Source organism: Fundulus heteroclitus, chromosome 3 (genome assembly GCF_011125445.2).
Source record: "Fundulus heteroclitus isolate FHET01 chromosome 3, MU-UCD_Fhet_4.1, whole genome shotgun sequence".
Lineage (NCBI taxonomy): Eukaryota > Metazoa > Chordata > Actinopteri > Cyprinodontiformes > Fundulidae > Fundulus > Fundulus heteroclitus.
This window is the reverse complement of record NC_046363.1, coordinates 44,557,852-44,580,214: the sequence shown is the minus strand read 5'-3', so window position 1 is coordinate 44,580,214 and position 22,363 is coordinate 44,557,852. Positions and strand designations below refer to the sequence as shown.

Genomic DNA, 22,363 nt, shown 5'->3' with positions numbered 1-22,363 from the left:
GAAACGTTCAGAGGCTCCTAACTTTTGGTCTCCTCCATCTTAAAGTACTCCCATCCTAGTAGGACCACCACAGTACCACCGCCTCGGCGTCGGAAAACTTTGAAAAACTTTTAGAACTTGTCTCATTTGAAGGTGAAACGGAGACATCATCCATCATGTTGGTTCTGAAAGAGCAGCACAGACAGTCCCAGCCAACAACTGGAGCTGAACCTGCAGTCTATGCAAATACCTCTGTCCAGAATCCGCAAACATCAATTTGCAACAGACATTTTATCCAAGATCGTGTCACCGGTCCATCACAGGAACACAGAGACAGAAACCATGCAGACACACACCTTAGGGGGATTTACAGCGACGCGTTAACCCACCTGTCACTGTGGGAGGAAGCTGGAGAACCCTTAGAGAACCCTTGCATGCACAGGGAGAACGTGCAGAAAGTCCCCAGGCTGGGATTCAAACCCAGGACCTTCTGGCTGCAAGGCAGCAGCGCTACCAACTACTGCACTGCGCTAAAAAAGGTTAAAACTGTTGATTATTCTGCTCTAATTACATTATTTTCTGGTGATCCCTGGTGTAAAATATATAATGTCATGACTTTCAGTGACCTTTATAGCGTTTTATCAACTACAGATTTTTTTTTTTTAATATAAGATGTGGTACAGCATTTATTTGTAAATGGTTTATTTATATATATATATATGTATATATATATATATATATATATATATATATATATATATATAAATATATATATATATATATTTGTGTCCTGTCTGGCAATGTGGCAATAAGAATTGTTGTCTTAATGCCATGAAGAGCCCAACAGATTTTATTCTCACAAGTGGAGCTCTGCTTGATTTGTATATGTACATAGTTTTATTATGTAGGGAGTAATTCATATTATTCATATTCATATTATGTGGACAATACATTGAAAAAGTAGAAAGGGAGAGAGAAATGAGAAGAAAAGAAAGAAAGGGAGAAAAGGTTTAAAAAAACAGGAGACAGAAGAGAGATAAATGGGTAAATAGTTTTTATATTTAAGTTTAAGCTTTTTTTTCTTGGGACATCCATGCTGGATTTAGTAATTAGGATTGTTGAGGAACCTGTGATGTTAAATGAATTTTAACGACAATCAAAAAATCCAGCAGGAACTCCTGTTAGATCAGTCGGTTCAGCTTTATGAGGATTTCTGTTAAAAACAGAAAGTCTCTGTGTCTGTGAAGACAACGCAGAAACTGTTTAGGAGCAGATTGGGAACTTAAAATCAAGTTATTTAACAGCCAAGGCATCAAATGCAACCAGGTGCAACTTTATTTCTCCAAAACAATGATGCTGTGGAAATTAAAATAATGACAGAAATATCTTCCAGTAGCTGGATAATCTCTCTGAGTTTAAAGTTTCCATGAAGCCAAAGCAGAAAGGCAATAATAACGCCGTTTAGTCAATTATTTGTCTGCTTAACGCGACATTCACCAACATCACTGCATGCCCTCCTAACATTCAGCTGCCCTGGCTGTTGCACCTCCAAACCTTTCAGGCACTTTTTAGCCCTAATGCTTCTTCGGTTAGCGGATTTAAAGTTGGCTAAAGTTTGAGTAATGGGCTCAGCTCTGAAATAAACAATTAAAGAGGTTCTGAGGACAGATCTCCTGCCCTGCAGACGTTCTCCACGCTGTCCTGGTGCCAGGTTTCCTCAGGTGAGAACAAACATGGCATTTACAGTGAAAGTTAGTTAACTTTGCTTCGGTAAATAATATTTAAAACCGAGTCAAACTATTGGTCTTGAAATGACGTCCAGATGTTCTTGGGGACTCAGGTGACGTTAAACCCCAGTAGCCGTAGAAGCTTATAGTGGAAAAGAAAAGAAAAAGTGATTGATCAGCGCGGTAAGAGAAGCTTAACTGCCCCGGTGTCTGGTAGCGTCCTCGGGGATGGACCCGTTCATTTTTAGCTCCGCCGCTCCTTCCTCGTTGTTAGCACGACTCACTTATTTGCCTCAGAAGTCATAAATCAGTTTGAGGAATAAGATCAAGCTTTAAACAACCCAATTGTGTTCCAGTTGCAAGTTGGGAATCCCGAGGGGTTTAGCTCATTGTTGCGCCTAATGACACGGCTAACTATAGATACGCGAGCTAATGCCGCATCCAGCGCACAGAAGGACTGCAAACCTGGAGAGGTGAAGCAGCATGTGGCGTGCGACTGATTTAATTAAACCTGAACCCAGTAAAGTGTAAGTAAAGACTTTTACTGCGGTTATCACCACCTTATGTACTCCAGGCCGCCATGTTGGAGTTTGAAGCTGCGGCTGGTGAGGAATCCAATTTCCCAGGTCAAATTGAACACATGATTACTTGCATTCAGCGCAGTTAATGACTTTTATATAAAAAGCCTTCTACGTTAAGACTTGATTTGACTTTTGCTGTTGCATCCCCCCACCACCAACCCCTGATGTCCTCTTTCCCTTCTTCTGTCAGACTTCACAGGAGTTTCTCAGTGCCTTGATGTCTCGTCTTGGGGGTAAGAACCCCGAGGAGACGGGTGGATTTCAGGAGGCCCCGCTCGCCTTCGACGCCGTGTGGGCTCTGGCGCTGGCCCTTAACAAGACCGTGGCGCCCCTGAAGTCAAAGGGCCGACGGCTGGAGGACTTCAACTATAACAACCACGACATCACCTCAGAGATCTACAGAGCGCTCAACACAAGCTCCTTCGAGGGGGTTTCGGTGAGTGATCACCAAAAGATGAGAAATGAGGAGATTAGACGGGTTTCCCTGTAAGGGGTGAAGATGTTCGTACTCGTGGAGTTAAAACCTTTATCAGCCTAACTTTCCAGAGCTGTCCGTCTCTGCAGATGCATTTGATCCACTGACTTAACATTTCAAATCCCCCCCCCCTTTCCCCCCAGGACTTCCCCCGCTGAACCGACCCAGACAGGAAAGCAGGAATAATTAGTGAAACTATTCAATTCAATTCAGTTTTATTTATATAGCGCCAAATCATGAAACATGTCATCTCAAGGCACTTTACAAAGTCAAGTTCAATCATATTATACAGATTGGGTCAGATTATACAGATTGGTCAAAAATGTCCTATATAAGGAAACCAGTTGATTGCATCAAAGTCCCGACAAGCAGCATTCACTCCTGGGGAACCGTAGAGCCACAGGAAGAGTCATCTGCATTGTACATGGCTTTGCTGCAATCCCTCATACTGAGCAAGGATGAAGCGACAGTGGGAAGAAAAACCACCCATTAACGGGAAGGAAAAACCTCTGGCAGAACCGGGCTCAGTATGAACGGTCATCTGCCTCGACCGACTGGGGTTACAGAAGACAGAACAGAGACACAACAAGACAGACAAACAAGCACAGAAGCACACATTGATCTAGTAATCTGTTCTACATTAGATGGTAGTAGCGGGTGATCCGTCTTCTCTGGATGATGTCACAGTTAACAGAACGCCAGACCAGGTGTACCTACTATGAAGAGAAAAGAGAGAGAACAGAAAGTTAAAGCAGAAATGACAACACATAATGCATAATTGAAGAACAGTAGAACTCAATATTCAGGCAATAATCTTCCTGGTAAATCGGCTTGCAGGGACATTCTGTGTGTGATTTTAAGGATTCTGGAGTTTTACTTTTTTATATTGTTGAAAAAGACAGATTTGGTGCCGGGTAGAACTGAGAAGGGCCCCCCTTTCACGTTTCAGCACCTTTCCGGGGGACATTCAGGACAGTTTGTGGTTCCTGGAGTAATAACCATGTGTGGGATGCACTGAGTCGTGAATGGAAGATTTCTACATCACCCTAAGCCGTGCACATGTGACAGTGGAAGACAATATTTTTTTGGACAGCTACTGAAGAGCAGACAAAAAAAAAAGAAATCCTGCCTGAATTTGAACTTTCTCTCATGGTGATCTGAGGTAATTTGGAGTCTTCAGCCTGTGAAATGCATCTGATCAGACCGTCAGCTCTCCAGCTGCTCATTGACAGATCTCTGCCATCGCATCAATATTTGCTCATACTATGAAAGCTCTGGTATCGATTCCCACTGTGCCATTTACATCGGGAGGCCCTTGTTGGGAACTTGAAAGGAGTCAATTGAACACACGGCTTCTAACTTCCCCTCCTGCTGTTCGCAATCTAAAACGAAACCACCGGAAATACACAGTCTGGACAAGCCTGGACCAGTTTGCCCGCTTGTCTGCGTGGACCTAGCGGTTCTGTTCCAGGTCTCTGAGAGGAGTACCCAGAGAGAACTCAGCCATGCACGGGGAGAACATGCAACCTTCATGCAGAGCTGACTGCTGCACCACTGTGCAACCGTCTCCCAGCCCATCAGTTCAAACATCAAAATCACACAGCGATTATGGAGCTGTTGTTAGACGGTGCCATTTTACAATAAGGCTCCCCTTATAGATGGCTAATTAATAGTTATTAATTAATTTTTAACCACTTTATAACTCATTCCTAAGTGTTTATTATGCATGAATTAAGTGGAGGCAAGAGAAAACTAACAGGTTTATTGCTGCATATTGAATCTATATATTTAATCTGGATGTGCTGATAATAAACATTTGAGACTAAGTTGCTACCATGTAAACACAAACTGTAGCTCACACTTAGTTAATGCATAATAAACACTAATGAATGAGTTAACAGATTATATATATATATATATATATATATATATATATATATATATATATATATATATATATATATATATATATACATAAGATAGCTATAAGGGGAGCCTTCTTGTAATGTGGTACAGTTTAGACTGTAAAATGCTAATTGATGCTAACAGCCCGGTTTATGATTGTGTTTTATTAAATTTTACCAGCTGAGCAGCTGATTGTCTGTCGTCTTTAAAAGCAGTTCAGCATAAATTGGTGCAATTACTGCAAGAGTTGCAAGCTTTTTTTTTTTTAGATCTAACCTAGATTTGTCCTCTCCAGGGTCACGTGGTGTTTGACGCCCAGGGTTCCAGGATGGCGATGACCCTCATCGAACAGCTGCAAGGTAAACCCTTCCCCGCCTCTGCGGTGTCTGAAACTGGCAGCAGGCGCCTCTCTTTGGAGGAAGAACGTCGTTTTTGTTTCTGTGTGGACGGCAGATTTCAGCTGCTTCCTGCAGCGTTCCTGCAGCGTTCCTGTAGCGTTCCTGCAGCGTTCCTGCAGCGTTCCTGCCGTCCTGGCGCTGCTCCGTTAAACGTCCGGGCAAACAGACTTAAGGCTGCGTTGTAATCGGGCAAACGCCTCTCTGTTTTAAGCTGTTTCTGGAAACGGCATCCTATTTGTCACCAGTGACTTAATGAGTTTCCCAGCACAAGATAAGGTGTTGTTGGGGGGGGGGGGATTATTTTCCACCTCTGTTCTCACTGCCGTCCTAACGGATGAAAATTTATAATCCTGCCCCCTTTTCCCCAACGCTCTGTCTGCCATTTCCTGCCGTGGCGTTGAGGTAATTTGACATCCACAATGAGACGAGCTGACTGGAATGCCTGAACCAACCTGCAGCTCATCAGTATTCACGGTCAACGCCGCCACATAAGCTTTTAGCTCTCCTCCCCTTCTCCTTCCTCTCTCCTTGTTCTTACCCATGCACCTTTTCATCCATCATTTACTTTAGCTGTTTATCTCATTTTTCCTGGGCCGCGCTGACAGAAATACCTGTGGTGTAAATACGTGTTTGCTCGCTCTCTGACAGAAGAAATTACATATCTGAGCGTCATAATTAGCTCTTGTTGTGTTTTTTTCTTCCAAATGTTGCAGGAGGCAGTTATAAGAAGATTGGTTACTATGACAGCTCCCAGAGGAACCTCTCCTGGTTCAACAACGACGTTTGGATCGGTAAGACGCAACGTCTGCTGCTTGTTGCTCCGCCTGCAGGCTGGAGACCATCCATCCATCCATCCATCCATCCATCCATCATCCATCTGTCCATCCATCCATCCATCCATCCATCCATCCATCCATCCATCCATCCATCCATCAACATCCATCCATTCATCCATCCATCCATCATCCATCTGTCCATCCATCCATCCATCCATCCATCCATCCATCCATCCATCAACATCCATCCATTCATCCATCCATCCATCATCCATCTGTCCATCCATCCATCCATCCATCCATCCATCCATCCATCCATCCATCCATCTGTCCATCCGTCCATCCATCCATCCATCCATCCATCCATCCATCCATCCATCTGTCCATCCATCCATCCATCCATCCATCCATCCATCCGTCCATCCATCCGTCCATCCATCCATCCATCCATCCATCCATCCATCCATCATCCATCCATCCACTATCTGTCCATCTGTCCATCCATCCATCCATCCATCATCCATCCATCCATCCATCCAGTCCCTTTCAGCGCTTCCATTGAATATTGTGATGCTCAGGAATGGAGGATTGTGGGTAATGGCTTGGTAGGGCAGAGCAGGCTCAAACGTTGTACTGTTATCAAAGCGTCTCATGCTTGAAAAGGATTGTAGAGTCACATTACACAGATAATTTCTCCATCTGAACAGGAAGATCGTTCCGTAATCACATTTATGTGTCAGAGATAATGCACATGTTGTTTCTGGTAAACTGGCAGCATCACATATTCTGCTAAAAGAAATCTGTGTAATCAATGATTCTCTGGAATCATCAGAGTTTTTTTTTTTCTCAATATTAGAATCCATCTTTCTTTTTACTTTTAAGTCTGGAGCAATCCCCCCCTAACAAAAAAAAATAAATAATAAAAAACTCTCCACACCAACTGGGCAAAAAAAATGACCATTCATTATCGTCATTGCCGCATTTTTGAAAATGGTTTTTGAGTCATATTGCAGCAGGCGGATATTTTATCACACCGGGCCAGGGAAGAGTTCCATCAATGCATTTGTGTCAGATTTGATGCACATTAGGTGCAATTGGATGTAGTTATGTTTTTCAGATGAAGGACTATTATTGGCATGATTTGAAGCTTGTCCGTCTTTAATGCTGGAGCTCCGTTTCCTAAATGAAACTCTCTGAACCGGTGATGCAGTGTTTGATAAAAGGTTTGAGCAACCGCATCCCTCCGGTCATGAAGTGGATGTTCAAGGTGTTGTGATTTTTTTATAATTCCTGCAGCTATCAAATAAAACAAAGGAGAAAAAAAAGCAGGTTTTGAGGATAAATGCTGCAAAAAAAAAAGCATTTTAAAGGATCCTAATGACCAACAGAGAGCGTGTCTAACAGCGGCTGCAGATCTGAACTGACTTTTTAAACAAGCAGGAACAATTTTATGAATTAAATCTGCTATTTATAGCTTGATTATAATCAAGCCTGTTTGCCTGACACCTCGGCGGTGAACTCAACTGTAAGGTCTGCAGCCTGCATTCCCCGTGAAAACCCGTTAATGTTGACTTACCTCCAACGCCGTGACCAGTGTTGTGCTCGTTTACTGGCCCGGCTCCTCCCTGGAGAGGTGACACACTTGTTTATGGATGGAGGGTGTCACCGATCAATCCTTCATACCCCACGGAACGCTGCGTTTTTTTTTTTTAGGCTTTTAAGGAGACGGATGGCTGCCAAGGCTTAACCGAGCCCTGAAACGGCGCAGATTCCAGGTCAGTGCGCGTGGCGAGGGATCGCTGACCTGTATGTGTGTGTCCAGCTCTTCTAAAGCGGTTTTTAAAGGGCTTAACGTGTCAGGCAGCTGAGCTCCGGCTGAGTTTGCCTCCAAAGTGTCAGATGTGAGTTTTGTTTATGATTCAAAACATGCTTAATTGCCTCCGCTGAGAAATTGCCCTCCCTTTCTGCAGCCGGATTTTGTTTTCTGTCTGTTCACCAAATAAAGAGGCCTCGGTGTGACATCTTTTTGTTTGGAGGAAGTGAGTAATTTCCTGCTCTTTGGGGCTGACCCGGTTAGGGGAAGTTTTCTTTAAAACTGGGGGAAGGGGAGGTGGGGGTGCGAGGCTGAATTGCTCCACGCTGGCAGGGTGGAGTAAACACAGCGGTTTTGGATTTAACCCCTCCACTCATTTCACCGCGGGTTTACCAGGCAACCCCTCACCGCCGCCGCCGCCGCCACCCTGCATCACGCTGCGCCTTCTCTCTCCCTCTCTGCGCGGTCGCCCTAACAACCGCTTCAGCTCAGCTTTTCTTCTAATCGCTGTGGCAACTGTTTCCGAGCAGGGTCTCCATGGCAACACCCTGTCCCGATTCTTTCATCAAGGACGGAGGAGGGTATCAGCGCCGCGAACACAATAACTGAATGGACAGTTGACACGCACACACACTCAGATATCCTGCGTCCGTTCTCTCACATATGCGGCCTTAAGCTTTCCGTCACGTGTTCATTATGATAGTAAAATCGACCCATTTGCATATTTATGCATCAGAATCAAACGTGGTTCTTTATTTGGGCGCATGTACGAACACAAATCTGCTGTTTATTAGCGCTCCATGATCGACGGCCCGTTAAATACGACCGAAGGTTTACTTTGAAACCCAGCCGAGCCCTACAGCCTTTATAGGCTAGACAATTATTTTGTCATTTAACAAACTAAATATATCGTGAAGAACAGTGATAAACTTAATAATGAGCTTAATTTTACACAATGAAAGTGGATAATTTCGTCAGCTAGGCTAATACACTTCAGAACCAGAACCAGCTTTAATTGCCAGGTTTGTGACACAAGCATGGATTTTGATGAAAGCATGGAAACATTGGATTTTGGTTTAATTTTTCTCTCAATAAAGACATTTAAAGTATAGGGATATGAACAATTAAGACATATTTTAATGTATATCGATTTTCTTAGGTCAGTATCTAAATATAAAATGTTTTTGCAAAGTGAAGACCTCGTTATATTTGGGCTAATAAGCCCGGTATCGATCTGGGTCCTCTGGCTGTTCAGTGTCCTTCAGAGAGACCGTCTGGGGGGAGAACCTGTCTCTGGGGCGGCTGGCCTTAGTAAATAGTGTTCTGTAGCGCCACCTGGAGGTAAAAGGCTAAACTGTTTGTGTGCAGGATGTGTGGGGACTGCAGAGAGGTTAACTGCCCTTTTCCTGATACCTGGTGGAGGGATGGTCACCCCTTAAAACAATTAAATTAAGTAAATGCCTGACTGACAAAATGATCCACTATCCTTGTGTTGAATTTGAAGTTTATCATTGCTGTTCAAGAATATATATATATATATATATATATATATATATATATATATATATATATATATATATATATATATATAATCAATAACGATATATATATCGATTAATAGACGTATATCGATGATAGAAAAAGGGTCAATAAAAAGTTCAATAGAATAAAAGTTTTCTTTCCTTTTGCATTCTAGCCATGTAGGTTAATATTACATCATTACATCCTCCCAACCAATCACAACGCAGACCCAGGAATCAAGATCCGCCTCCTTCAAAGAGTTCAGAGAGCACGCGTTTTTTTTTTTTTTCAAAAAGTTGTAGTTTTGATAAAAAGTTGGTAGAATAAAGGGTTGAGTTTGAATTCAGTGTTTGTGTGTCTGTATCTAAAAATAGGTTGCTAAGCAACAGCATAAAGTGGTCAGGGCTGCCCTTAAAATACATGTTTTGAATTTGTTGATAATTATTGACATCAATGATTTTAATTTTTATCAATATCTTTTTTTTCTATATCATCCAGCTCTCTCTCTCTCTCTATATATATATAGTAGTAAGCAGCAAGGGGAAAACTAAATGAATGATATTTAAAGTAAGCATAGGACATGTTTTCAATATCTCTAAGAGGAAAGTTGTTTTTCTAGATCGAAACATTTTAAAACCCAAACAATTGTTATGGACTAGACAGCTGAAAAATGTTAAATGATTTCTTTCTCATGTGATTTCTAAACCTCGGCTGTTATAACACCAGGCTGGCTGTTCAGTACATCCGCTGGACTGCCAGCCTCAGAGTTCTGTTGACCAGATGAGCCAAAGCTAATCCAGTGTTTTGCTGATGTAGATTGGAGTTGGCACTGAGGTCGAACGAGCCTTGTCATTTCACGTTTGCTCGCCTGTCTGTTAGCAGCACCGGCCGGATGTGGAGCTGGCATGAATATAGCCTCCACAGGCGTCTTAGTCGGCTCAATGTGAACACTTTTACCGCACAGCGCTCTTCTTAAAGAACCCCAGAGTCGCGTCGTGTTGGATATCTGCAGGCGAGTTGTGTCAGGGTTTGATCTCCCTAATGCATTCTTCATTCTCACGTCTGGCTGCTTATTTAGCTGTCTGTTGTTTCTGACTTTGATGTAAAGGTGAAGCAGCTTTTTAACTAAATGATTGAATTCAACCCTTAGAGGTATTAGATGTTGAATTATGATAAATGTCACACTTCTCTCGCCTCAGACTGAGCACATAAGAGAATATCTCTCAATCACACACCTTGTAAAACTCATACATCAAGTGTAAAAAGGATAGGTCAGTGCGCATTGTGCAGCTTTGCATGGTATAAGTGCTGAAAGATGAACGGAAACATGTCAGCGCTGCAAACAAAAGACGATTTTGATGACAACATGTCCTCAGAAGTCTTGGAAGATTCTTAAGAACCCTAGAAGGATTTTAAAAACCTTTAATATTTTTCTCCTGCCTGTCATAAAGCATGATGTTTGTTTAAAACTGGTTTTGTAGCTGCGTTCTGCAGGGAGACACTGAAAAGCTGAGATCAAAAATGTTCCTGCACAGTAAACAAACTGATTGGTGCTCCGCCAGGTTTCTTTGAAAATTAGTGGTGAGTGACAGCCTGATGCAACAGAAAACAAACAAAAGTAGATGTAACTCCCTCGAAGCATCGGCAAACACAAATGGATTCCTCATTCGGGTTTATTGGCAGCTTTAAGCCCATCGTCAGGCCTCAAGACCACCGTGAAAACTAAATATAACAAAGAAAAATTAAACTGCATACATTGCACAACATTAAGTTTACAAAGGTTAATATTATAGAAAACAAGTCAAAAACCTCGTTGGCTGCGTGCTCAAAGGTTTGCAGCTCATTCAACACCAAGCTTGTCCCCAAATGCTCTTCCTTGTTTAGACCAAACACTGCTCTTCTCACTTCCTGGATGTAAGAGTCCAGTTTCCTAAACACAGTCCTTCAAAATAAAATCCCTCTCTAACCTTTTGCATATGAAATGAATTTCAACTAAATACAGGCGATAAATGAACATCATCTCAAAGATTATTTTCTGCAGTTACAGTATAGATGCACTAAACCTTTTAGCCGGCGATTCAGCTCCACTTGTGAATAATATTCCAGAAATAAAGATATTTGCTCACAAATATGCCAAAGTATCTCAATAATTCCACTTATGATGTTTAAATTAGAAAATAAAATTAGTAAAACTTCCTATTTTGATCTTTTAACTAAAGTAAAACACCTGCAAGTTCAGCGCTTGCTTTAACAGATGTACAGGTAGCTCAGTAATAGGGCTGTAGGGAGATCTAAGGGTGCGTTCACACCAGCCCTGTTTAGTCCGCTTTAATCTGACTCTGGTCAATCAAACCGACCTCAGAAAGGTCGGTTTGTTTGGGGGGATGTGAACACCCAATCGAACTCTGAAGCGGACCAAAACATAAAAACCGGGACTCGCCTCCAAACCCGAGTCTCGGCTCAGTTGAACTGAACTCTGGAGCGGTTCGAATGCATATGTGAACGCTAAGCGGACCGGAGGCCACTCCAAAAGCAGGAAACGGACGACAGGACAGGGCAGTCTGGGTAAATACAACAGTAATGTGGCAATATTACTAATGTAGTAAATCCTATATTATAAACACCTTGCTGGACGTCTGTGACATCAGTTCAGTGAAGCTGTATGCGCCTCATGTGGAGCCGTCTCACCCGCCATGTTTAAAGTATAACAATCTGCAGCGTGAAAGCAAACCGTACCAGATACAAATTAATTATTGGTCCCCGATCCATCCAAGTCTACCGGACTCAGGTAGGGAAACGATGAAAGAGAGCACATTTCTTGTCTGTTATCATCTTCATCTGGAGAAATGATGTCACTGGTATTGTTGGCTCTGGATTATAATAAAAAAACTGCTTTAAGCTGGACACTCTGTACCTATTTTGACTCTTAGTTTAAAACATGACAGGAAATGATTCTTGAGTTCCTCAGTATTGATGACAGAGTCGACTGATAAACGATGAAGCCACAGATGAGTTGCAAAACACTGAGAATACCGCAGCTGGCTAACCATTAGCCTTGAGAACAATGCTGAAATTAGCATATGCTTAGCAGCACTAAAAGCCCGTTTCATGTTTTATTAATGACTGCGTTCGGATCAACTCTGGTTCAAAATCTGAAATACTTGCACTAATAAAACTTGAGCTGGAAAATTCAGCTCTGAACAGAGACCCTTTAGATCATACTTTGAGATTTTTTTTTATAAAACATTTATTCTATTTGTAAAAAAAAATAAAAGGAGCATTTTCAATGCTTTTCAGCATCTGGGCACAAACAAAAAAAGCAGCCAAGGTGTACTAGTCCAACTTAGACAGCATTTCTGTCCACCAAATAGAGACTCTTTAAAACATAGTGAGTGTTCATTTAATTACTGAATAAAAATGTATATTTCCAGTTTACCTAAAATATTCCTAAAGCTTGTCTCATTACAAGCCTAGTATCACGTATCGTCTGATGAGAGGGATGCATCGCAGCACCGGAAAAAAACACGTCATTTAAACCTCAGTATCTGGATGTGAAGCTGAATGATCTACAGATTATGGATGAGAAGATTCAGCAGATTGTATCGCTTTACGGAGAGGTGTGGCTACGATGGGAGCAGTTTCAGGGGGAATCGGGTGTCTTCATATGATCGGAGTATTAGTGAAATAAGTGTTTTAGGGCTTTTAATTCTGCGACAGAGCAAGAGGATTTCCTCTGTGCGACACCTGCTGTTTGGGAGGGGAACTGCAACGAATGGCTATAAACACTAAACGAATGTTCAAGACTTCTGAAGTAAGGCTTCATGCTCATCATGGGGATCAATTTATATCTATCTATATATATATATATCTATATCTATCTATCTATCTATCTATCTATCTATCTATCTATCTATATATATATATATATATATATATATATATATATATATATATATATATATATATATATATATAATCAGATACTTCCCCAGACTCTGATTAGTTTTAGGATACCCGAGCTTCTCACCCTATCAGCAAAGCTGTGAACATCCGCTTCGCAGTGGAAGCTCATTTCAGCCGCTTGTATCCAGGATCTCTTTATATTCCTGTGGAGAGAATTGATTACATTTAATCCCCTGATACAATATGTCAGATTCATGAGAAAATAAACATCAAATGGGACTAAACTGTTGTTGAGGATGAAATGTGTCGTGCTGAGTCTGTCTGTGCATCGTTTCTGTATCGGATCTTTTGGCAGAGGTTCGACATCCGACCCGTACGCAGATGTCTGTCAGACGTTTACGCTCCATCAGCTTTCAGAGCAGGACTGAGGGGAATTTATTCATCTGAATGTCAATGACTGAGGAATATACGTTACACAAAACCCTAGACGGTGGTGGGATTGTCTAAGTTCTTCTTCCCAAAGATCAAAACTAGATGCGCGGATGAAAAAGCCATGAAAGTGCTGTTTACATTTAATCTTGTTATCCTAAAGTAAGATAAAATGTCCCTGAGGATCCTGGGTCCTGAACAGTAACCTTATTGTTCAGAAACTTTTGTCTAGACATTAGAAACTGTATTTGAAGTGATGCCATTTCCCCTTCCATACCATAACAATTTATTTATAAAGCACTTTAAACACCCTCAGGACCACAGTGCTATACACAATCATAAGATACAAATGATCAATCACAAAACAACAAGAAAAATGATATAAAAAAGTAGTGATAAAATTAAAGAGAGTAAAATGCAGTAAAAGAAAGTCAACATCTCACATTGTGTTAAAAGAGATGGGTGTTAAGAAGGGATTTAAGGACTGTCTAAGGTCACAGTCGACACTAAAATCGGTCTTAAACCTCAAAAACAAGAGCATCTAAATAAATAAGAAGATCCTAAACTAACTTACGCTGACACTGGTGATGTGAAGGAGTGAAACTGGTTCAGTAAAAAGTTGCTCAGCTGGCTCAGTGTCGCCACCTGTTGAGCTGGAGCCTGAAACTGCAGTTCGTGAATGAAATCTGCGTTACGGCTAATTTGAAAATAAGCGTTTGTTCATATTAGTGGATGCACAGAGGAGGATTTTTGTTGAAATCCTAAATTTTATTTCAGATCCTGTTTCATTTTTCTTTGCGGTTTGTTTTTACCTTCAGGTCTTCCTTCTTTAGGCAATGTGACAACGTGCAAGGTAACACTCTACATGCTATTAAAAAGAGAAAAATCTCTTCTCGCTCAGATGTCACCAGCGCCGTACTTGCTGTGTGACGGAGGTGACAAGCATCTAAACAGAGCGTGATGGGCGTCTTGGCGCCCTGCAGGGACGACGCTCCGACACTTTCCTTTGACATCTGACACATCAGCTTCACGCAGCTCCGACACCCCTGCTCCGCTTCCCCTCCGACACGCACACACACGCCACACTCCGCGCATGCAGAAAGCCTTCCCGCGGGGAGGCTCTTGAACATGTTCGCTCATGCTTGAAGTCTAGATCCACACGCGTGTGGGATTTATTTAGTGCGCATTTGCATATGGGCGCTCAGATGAACGCACATGGATCTGCAGGCAGGCCCAGAATCATGCAGACAGATAGTCGGAGGCTGTTGAGTGTAAAAAGAGACTCCCTGTCCATCTGGCCGTGTTTGAACCTGTCTCACTGAGGAATACTTCTGGTGTAAAGCTACACGAGCATGAATAATTTAGTGGTTAATACACACTTTCCTTAACCACTAAACCCACTGGCGTTTTATTTAGAGTTTCGCTCTCCCAGTCAGAGAGCTTTACTCGGCGCTGAGGGGCAAAGTGAACAACCTTCTGACTGCGCAGATAAAACAAAACATGCAAGGGCGAATAATAAAATCTAACCAGGAATATAAAATCTTGAATTACTCTTCAGGAAAACTCTAAGAAAAAAAAATCACATCAGCAATAGACAGTCAGGGCTTTGGCAGCATCCAGAGAAAACCCTTAATGTAAAACGATTTTATTTTAATAACTAAAAAGTAACCAATTTCAATCAGAACTGCAAAATTGGATGAATAACCATCGTTTTCATGGTATCAATATGTGCAATAGGTTGTTACATTTAACTCTCACCGTCCTTTATGTTCACACCTGATTCCCAGTGAAGGAGACGTTGGGATCCAGAGGGATGATGAAAATGTGGGTTTATGCCGATCAACATCTCTAATGCAATATTAACGATTAATATTAATATTAATCACTACAGCTGTCTGCAGCTGACCTGATAGGAAGAAATGTAGTTTAACCCAGAAACCTTCAGCAACGCAGAGCTGCATCAGCTGGATGTGATACAGTCGAGTGTAATTGTTGGTGCTTTGTTGTGAATCAGGATCAGCTTTAATCACTGAGCTGTTTTATACAGCACAGAGTTAGGCTTTGGTCCTCAACGAAGACATTTTAGTACAATTATACAACAAAGGAAAATATTAATATTTTTCTTCGGAATATAAATAAAGGCATATTTCTACACAAAAGGAAGACATGCTGGGTCACCTGACTGCAGTTCATCAGAGAGACCACCTGGGGGGAGAAACTGTATCTGTGGTGGCTGGTAATAGCAAAAAAAAAAAAAAAAAAAAAAAAAAACGCTCTGTAGCGCCACCTGGAGGAACAAGTCTGTTCTGCCGATGAGCTGAACCACCCAGTGATGGACCAATATGGGGCAGACTGGACCACGGCCATGGAGAAGTTTACTATTTTTTGTTGTTTAGCAAAGACAGAAGTACTTCTTCTTCTGTGTTTTAGGGGAATTTGATAACTTCGCATGTCAGAGTGGTTCTATTCTGAATAAAGCCAGGTTCATAGAACACAGCACATATAAATGCTACAATCCGATTATTTAATCTGAATGCATTTTAATCTGATCGTGAAATTTTGTGCATGTAAACATGGCTGCTGTTGGTGCCCTGTTCAGGATGATTGTGAATAAAATAATGGAGCTTATTAAAGTTTGGCCAAGACTTGGAGCTCTTTACAGCTTATAATATTTCTGTTTACATGTAAAAAAAAAAAAAAAAAACTTTGCAAAAACGACTCCTGTTTTGATAGAAACAGCGTTTGGCCAGAGAAGACAGAGCTGGTTCGCACTTTGATTGTTAAACTCAGACTCAATGTGGGTGACTTGATTCTTGTTAATAGTCTTTGCCTCATTTAACCAGCGGTGAAACTAAGGCGGAATTTAAACCCAAGACTGCAGCTTTAACACCTCTAAGTCTCATATTGTTCTCTTAACGGATGCATTTGATTTATAAGCCGGAGATTTCTGTAGACGCTCTATGGTTCATATGAACCTGTTCATGTTAGCTGCAGCTACGTTATTATGAGCCTGTGCATGTCTCTATAACCAAACTCAGTAGTAATTTAACATTAAAAACCCTTATCTGCAACATTTTATTCTTGCTCTTGTACTAAATACATTACCCCTCACCCTTTATCTTGAAAAGGTGACATACCTGAGATAATTTCCACTGTCAAGGCTGTGAATGCAGACTTAGTTCCTGGTTCTTTGCATATTATCTGACTCAGAGGAAGGAAAAGCCCGTAAAACTGCCGCGGTGCCGTTAACAGAAACACAGCGGGCAGCATGAGCACAGAGATTAAAAGGTGTTGGCCACGTTGTTACAGCTGGACATTATGGCTCTTCTGTATAAAAGCACCTTGAGACTAGAGCTGGAGTCAGAAAGGAAAAATTGTTGCAAGAACACTCAGTGAAAATGGAATGGCTTTGATACATTTTATTTTTCTCTAAAATGTAGATTGTTGTTGTACAATAATCACCAGGAAGCTTTGGGACATAATTATAGATTGTTGACAAATTCCCTAAATCGCTGGTTTAGTTTTCAAGCGGTGAATGAAGGCGTTTATTTGTTCCTGTTTTTGCTGCAGTGGTTTTACTGCAGTGCTGTGGTCTGTCTCACTAAACCCGGTTTGTCCAGAAGAGGCCCGGCTCTGATATGCACGCTCGCCACTGGTGAATGCAGACTCCCTAAAGCAGTCAGTCAGCGATTTTGATGTCAACATGAAGTTGGTTAAATGATTTCAAAAGGCAACGCGTGGTGCCCAGAGCTGCAGAAACCCAAGAAGAGACCAGAAATAAAAACTCTGACCTCTGTTGATCTGGAAAGGCTCACATGGACATTTGGAGGCGTGAGACTTCATTAAACCTGGAACAGAACCGATATCCACAAATGGAGAAAACATGGAGTGTCCAGTCCACCTGAATTACTCTAAAAGCGACTCATCCAAGAGGTCTCGAATCAAAAACACTGAATTAAACTAATCAGACAAAGACATGTTGGTCACATAGGAGCTGGTTGGTTAGGATGGCTTTTTCCTCTCTTCCTGAGTAAAAAAAAAACAAAAAAAACTTTTTTGTATTGATTCAGGTAATCTGTGTCATCAACCAAACCACTTCCTGTGCTAACTCCTCAATTAGCGTTATAGAGTTAGCATTTTTCTAATTCGCTTATGCAGCCACCAGCCACCAACATCAGTCTCTTACGCTCGCCTGCATCTCTTTACTGCTTTCTGCTGCGTAGTGGCAGCTCGTGGCAGATATCGGAGTAATTAAGTGCTATGACCTGCGTGTTTAAACTAGACGGCGATCCTGTAGCCAACGTTGTGTAACTGCCAGACGCAGACAGAGAGCGCAGAAACGTGACCCGGTCCGCTGTTCCAGGGCAGCTTTTAACCTTGGCTGGGTTGTAAAAAATCTTGACCTGTTCACCCGTTAAAACACACACACACACACACACACACACACACACACACACACACACACACACACACACACACACACACACACACACACACACACACACACACACACACACACACACAGAGCAAAGTGCTGGCCAGCTGGAGCTACTTGGGGTCCAAACAGACTCTGCCCGTCAGAAGAAACGACCGTCAGGGTTCTGTCACACCCAGCTGTTCATGCATTTTAAACTCGGTCACAGAGAGGAGAACCAGGGTAGATGGTAAAATACCAGTGAAGTACGACTAAAGACGTCAATATATGGGATGGATTCTGTTATGGACTCTAAATCTCCAACGTTTTAGTCCTTAACCCAGAGAGAGGCGTCAGACGGGGGTATTATTTTTTTTACCACGTGTCAGAGCAAATGTAAAATTGACAAAGGCGAGTTTTAAATGGGTTCTATTTCTTTTATTTCTTTCAGTAATTATAAATATGTTAAAACCTAAACCTTGTGTTAAAATTTTATCTCAACATAGCAACAAGACATCTACAAATAAAATGACGCGAAACAAAAGAAAGCAAGACGTTTTTTTATATATTTTAAGGCTCCAATGCTTGTCAGAAGTGATGTGATAAATTACTAAGATTTAATAACGTCAGAAAGACGAACAAATAGTAAAAAGAAGCAACACAAACTTTGAATAGGGTCCACGCGATGTATGCACATGTTTGTGGCTTTCCTTTTTCTGGACACAGCTCCTGAGTCAACAGTTCTTGCTCTTCTTTTTCGCTCATCACGCTGACACTGTTCTCTGCCTGGTTTGGGTCATCGGCGGCCGTCATAATTAAAAATGCCTTTAGCTGCTTCCTTATGATTTAAGAGAGAAAAGCAGGATCCACATGCTGTTTTGGATGAGGCCCTGATTTACTCATCAGTGTATTTGCTGGTGTTAGCATCATATCAAGGAGGAGAGACCTCAGCAATGATCTTGGTAACGTAAACTGTGGCTCCTTGTCATTTTGCAAAGCAGTATTAAGCCTTTTTTAAAACTTTTGAATGTTAAAGGTTCACCTGAATGGAGCTCCGGTCCAACTAGCAAGCACAGAGGTGGAGGAGTTATGATGTGCGTTAGTTTTGCAGTCACATGACCGGGTCTTCAGTGCAACAATGATCCAAATCCTGCAGCGAGTCTATACACTGCAAAAAGGGAAATAAAAGTAAGTAAAATGTTCTTAAAATTTGTATATTTTCCTTGATTTGAGCAGGTAAATAACACTATTTGCCAATAGAATAAAATTTGTGCACTTAAAATAAGAACAATTCATCTCCATCATCTTATTTCAAGTGCAGGATATCTAATTATCTTATTTTAGGGGTAAAAATACTTGTTCCTTTGGCAAATAGTCTTATTTAGCTGCTCAAATCAAGGAAAATATACTAATTTCAAGTAGATTTTACCTGCTTTTAGTTCCCTTTTTGCAGTGTAACATCAGGGCTGAAAAACACTGCAAAAAGAGAACTAACTGTAAGTGAAATTTACTTGAAATTAGTGTATTTGTCCTTGATTTGAGCAGGTAAATAAAATTATTTGCCAATGGAATGAGCATTTTGCCCCCTAAAATTGGATAATTAGATAGCAGTAGAAATGAGAAGATTGAGATGAATTGTTCCCATTTTAAGTGCAGAACTCTTATTCCACTGGCTGATGCTCAAATCAAGGACGAATACACCAATTTCAAGAAGATTTTACTTATTTTTAGCTCCCATTTTGCAGTAAAGAAACAAATCAGTCTTTTGCTTTGGTCCAGTCAAAGTCCAGAGCTTGTCTTGGTGGGAGGTTAGGAAAGCTTTGCAGAAAGGAATCTATGCAAACCTCAGTCAGCTGGAGAAATGTCGACCCAGAAGAGTGGAGCCAAGGTCCTCCGCTGGAAACAGGGTCTTAAAAAGCTTCGTTAACTCAAGTCTCAAGTGTGTGAACAGGAGTGGAGATCCACGCGACACCTGAGATCATGCAGAGAAATCATTCATTCTTTTTATTTATCTGGTTATTACTGTATAACCGTGCTGGAAAAAGCTTACAGCAGCAAATATGTGATCTTCTTTTTTATTTGCATTAATGCGTTCCATTTGCAGCCAGAAAGAAAACAGTGAAGTGAATCCAACAGACTGTATTCCCAGCGCTGGTGCACAAAAATCCCATGACATTTTGTAGGGAAACTACCTCATTTATTTGTTGCATTTTATTCTGTTTACATCAGCAACTATAGCATTAGATCTAATAGTCAAATTTACTCAAATGTCCCAAGGTGCGCTTACAGCCGGCTAAAAATCGTGTTTTTTGTGCTGCGTGAGTTTGAAATGAGCTGCAAAAACAAGCAAATACGGCAGAATAGCTTTAAAAGCGTGTTACCAGCTACCCTGAAGTGCGCCTGTTGTGTTTTACATCATGTTTGACTGAAGGTGGAGAGTTTTTACACATATTTTGCTGCAATGGCTTTCTGTTTTTTGCTGCTTCCTTTCCGGCTACACGATGGTGCGGCTGATGGCAGGAAGAAGGTCTTGGGTTTGAATCCCAATCTAGGGTGCTTCTGCATGGTTTTTGCAGGTTCTCCCCATGAATGCATGAGTTTTCTCCGGGTACTCCAGCTTCCTCCCAGTTTAAAAATAAGACGTACTCCTCTGGGTGTCTTTGCAAATGAGAAACTGTCTTGTTTTAGTAAAAGCTTTATGTTAGCAGCATCGATTTAGTGTAGTTGATCCTTTGAGTCTTAAAGGTCAAACCCCAGTTGAGCTTTGACGTCTGAGCACAGGTGGTTGGTAAAAGTTGTTTCCATATTTACTGGGAGAGAAGAACGAAGGAGGACTTCACACGGTGTTTTCTTTTCCCGTTCAGGTGGGAAGCCTCCGGCCGATCGAACGGTGGTGCAGGAGGTATTCAGGATCTTGTCTCAGAAGCTCTTCGCGGCCGTGTCGGTCTTCGCCGGGCTCGGCATCCTGCTCGGCATCGTCTGTCTGACCTTCAACATCTACAACGGCAACGTGCGGTGAGTTCCTAAAACACCGACACATCCATCCTGATAAACCTGAAATATTCACTGGATCAGAAACAATATTCTTATCCTCTTCTTATCGTTTTTATTTAATGTAGTTCTGTTTGTTTGCACAGAGGGTTCATGGGAAGTCCAGATGATTTATCTCTAGTTCGTGTTGACTCTCCTCTCAGTCAGCCATACATGAAACAACAACAAAAATGTCTCCAACATCTTTAGAGGAATTAGCTTAATTGCTTGTTTTTTGATTTGAAGACAGATGTTGAATGTTGGGCAAAAAAATGAACATTAATGCCTCATATCATCCCTAGAAGTTAAATGTTGTTGTATAAATAACATACATTTAAAAAGCTTTTATTATTAAGCATATTAGTCAATACAAACACCCTGGACAGGTGTGCTGGCATGCTCACACACTCGCTGTCATACCTGCGAGGAAGCAGTCATCGGTTCAGCTACATGTTTTCACACTGTCTGGGAAAACTTTAGCTAACCTTCAGTATAATCTAAATAATACTTGATCATAAAAATCATAGAACTAAAGCGTTATTTTTTAAAAATTTATTAGGATTGATACCTTTAACTCTGGATTCAGTACATTTAATTGTGAACAAAAACCTTAAAATAAATTTAAAAAGTGCCTCTATTAGTCAGTTTACCTCCTGCAAAACAAGCCCAAAGCCCCCACACTCCACCGCCTTGCTTTACAATTGATAAGACGTGTTTGTTATTTTATCCAAATACATCTCTCTGCTTTAAGGCTAAACATGTGAACCACCATTTATATGCTAAGTCGTGCTGCCATATTATTTTTGGAGGGAAGAGGTTAACGTGAACAGAAATCTGTCAACAGTATTTAGTTTCCTGTTGGGTTTTTAAGTCTGGTCAATACAGTCCAAGTTCCTTTTTTTTGCTTTTTACGTCAGCAAAAGCCTCGTAAAATATGTTTTTTAGTAAATTGATGTGTGATTTTTTCCTCTGATGACACCCTCGCCTGTATTTGTGTTGTCGTTGTCTGACTCCGTGTGTTTGGGGGAGACTCATGTCTCTAAGCTGCCAGGGTGTGACTTCTATTGACAGGTATGATGAATTAATCTGATTGGTTGAAGGATGACACAAAGAACGCCGACTGGCCACAATGCCCCTAGGAGAAAGTGACCAATCAGAGACCAGCGTGTGGTCACATGGAAGCCAAGTGTGTCAGGAAATACAGACACACTCGTCTGTGCTGCGCTCCTCGGCTTTGGAACATTAAAATTAGAAAATAAACCCAAAATGGATCAGGAATGCTAAAAAAAATCTAAAGTTAGACAAATTTTATGAATAAACAGATGTAATAATTACTTTTTACGCCGTAATTTATATTTACTATGTCCAGAGGTGTCTCTGGCATGATGAATTAAGTGGGGCACAAAACTCAA

General features: G+C 41.3%; 1 protein-coding gene across 4 annotated transcripts in view; it reads left to right on the top strand.

The window, feature by feature from the left end:
• gabbr1a (gamma-aminobutyric acid (GABA) B receptor, 1a) overlaps positions 1–22,363 on the top strand; it is a 127,199-nt gene that overhangs the window by 75,490 nt on the left and 29,346 nt on the right. For all 4 annotated transcript variants that reach the window (XM_036135494.1, XM_012854389.3, XM_021311630.2 and 1 more), the window contains 4 exons: positions 2,478–2,723; positions 4,963–5,026; positions 5,779–5,856; positions 20,786–20,936. In XM_036135494.1, the coding sequence (XP_035991387.1) occupies positions 2,478–2,723; positions 4,963–5,026; positions 5,779–5,856; positions 20,786–20,936 (539 nt within the window). The remainder of the gene's footprint in view (positions 1–2,477; positions 2,724–4,962; positions 5,027–5,778; positions 5,857–20,785; positions 20,937–22,363) is intronic.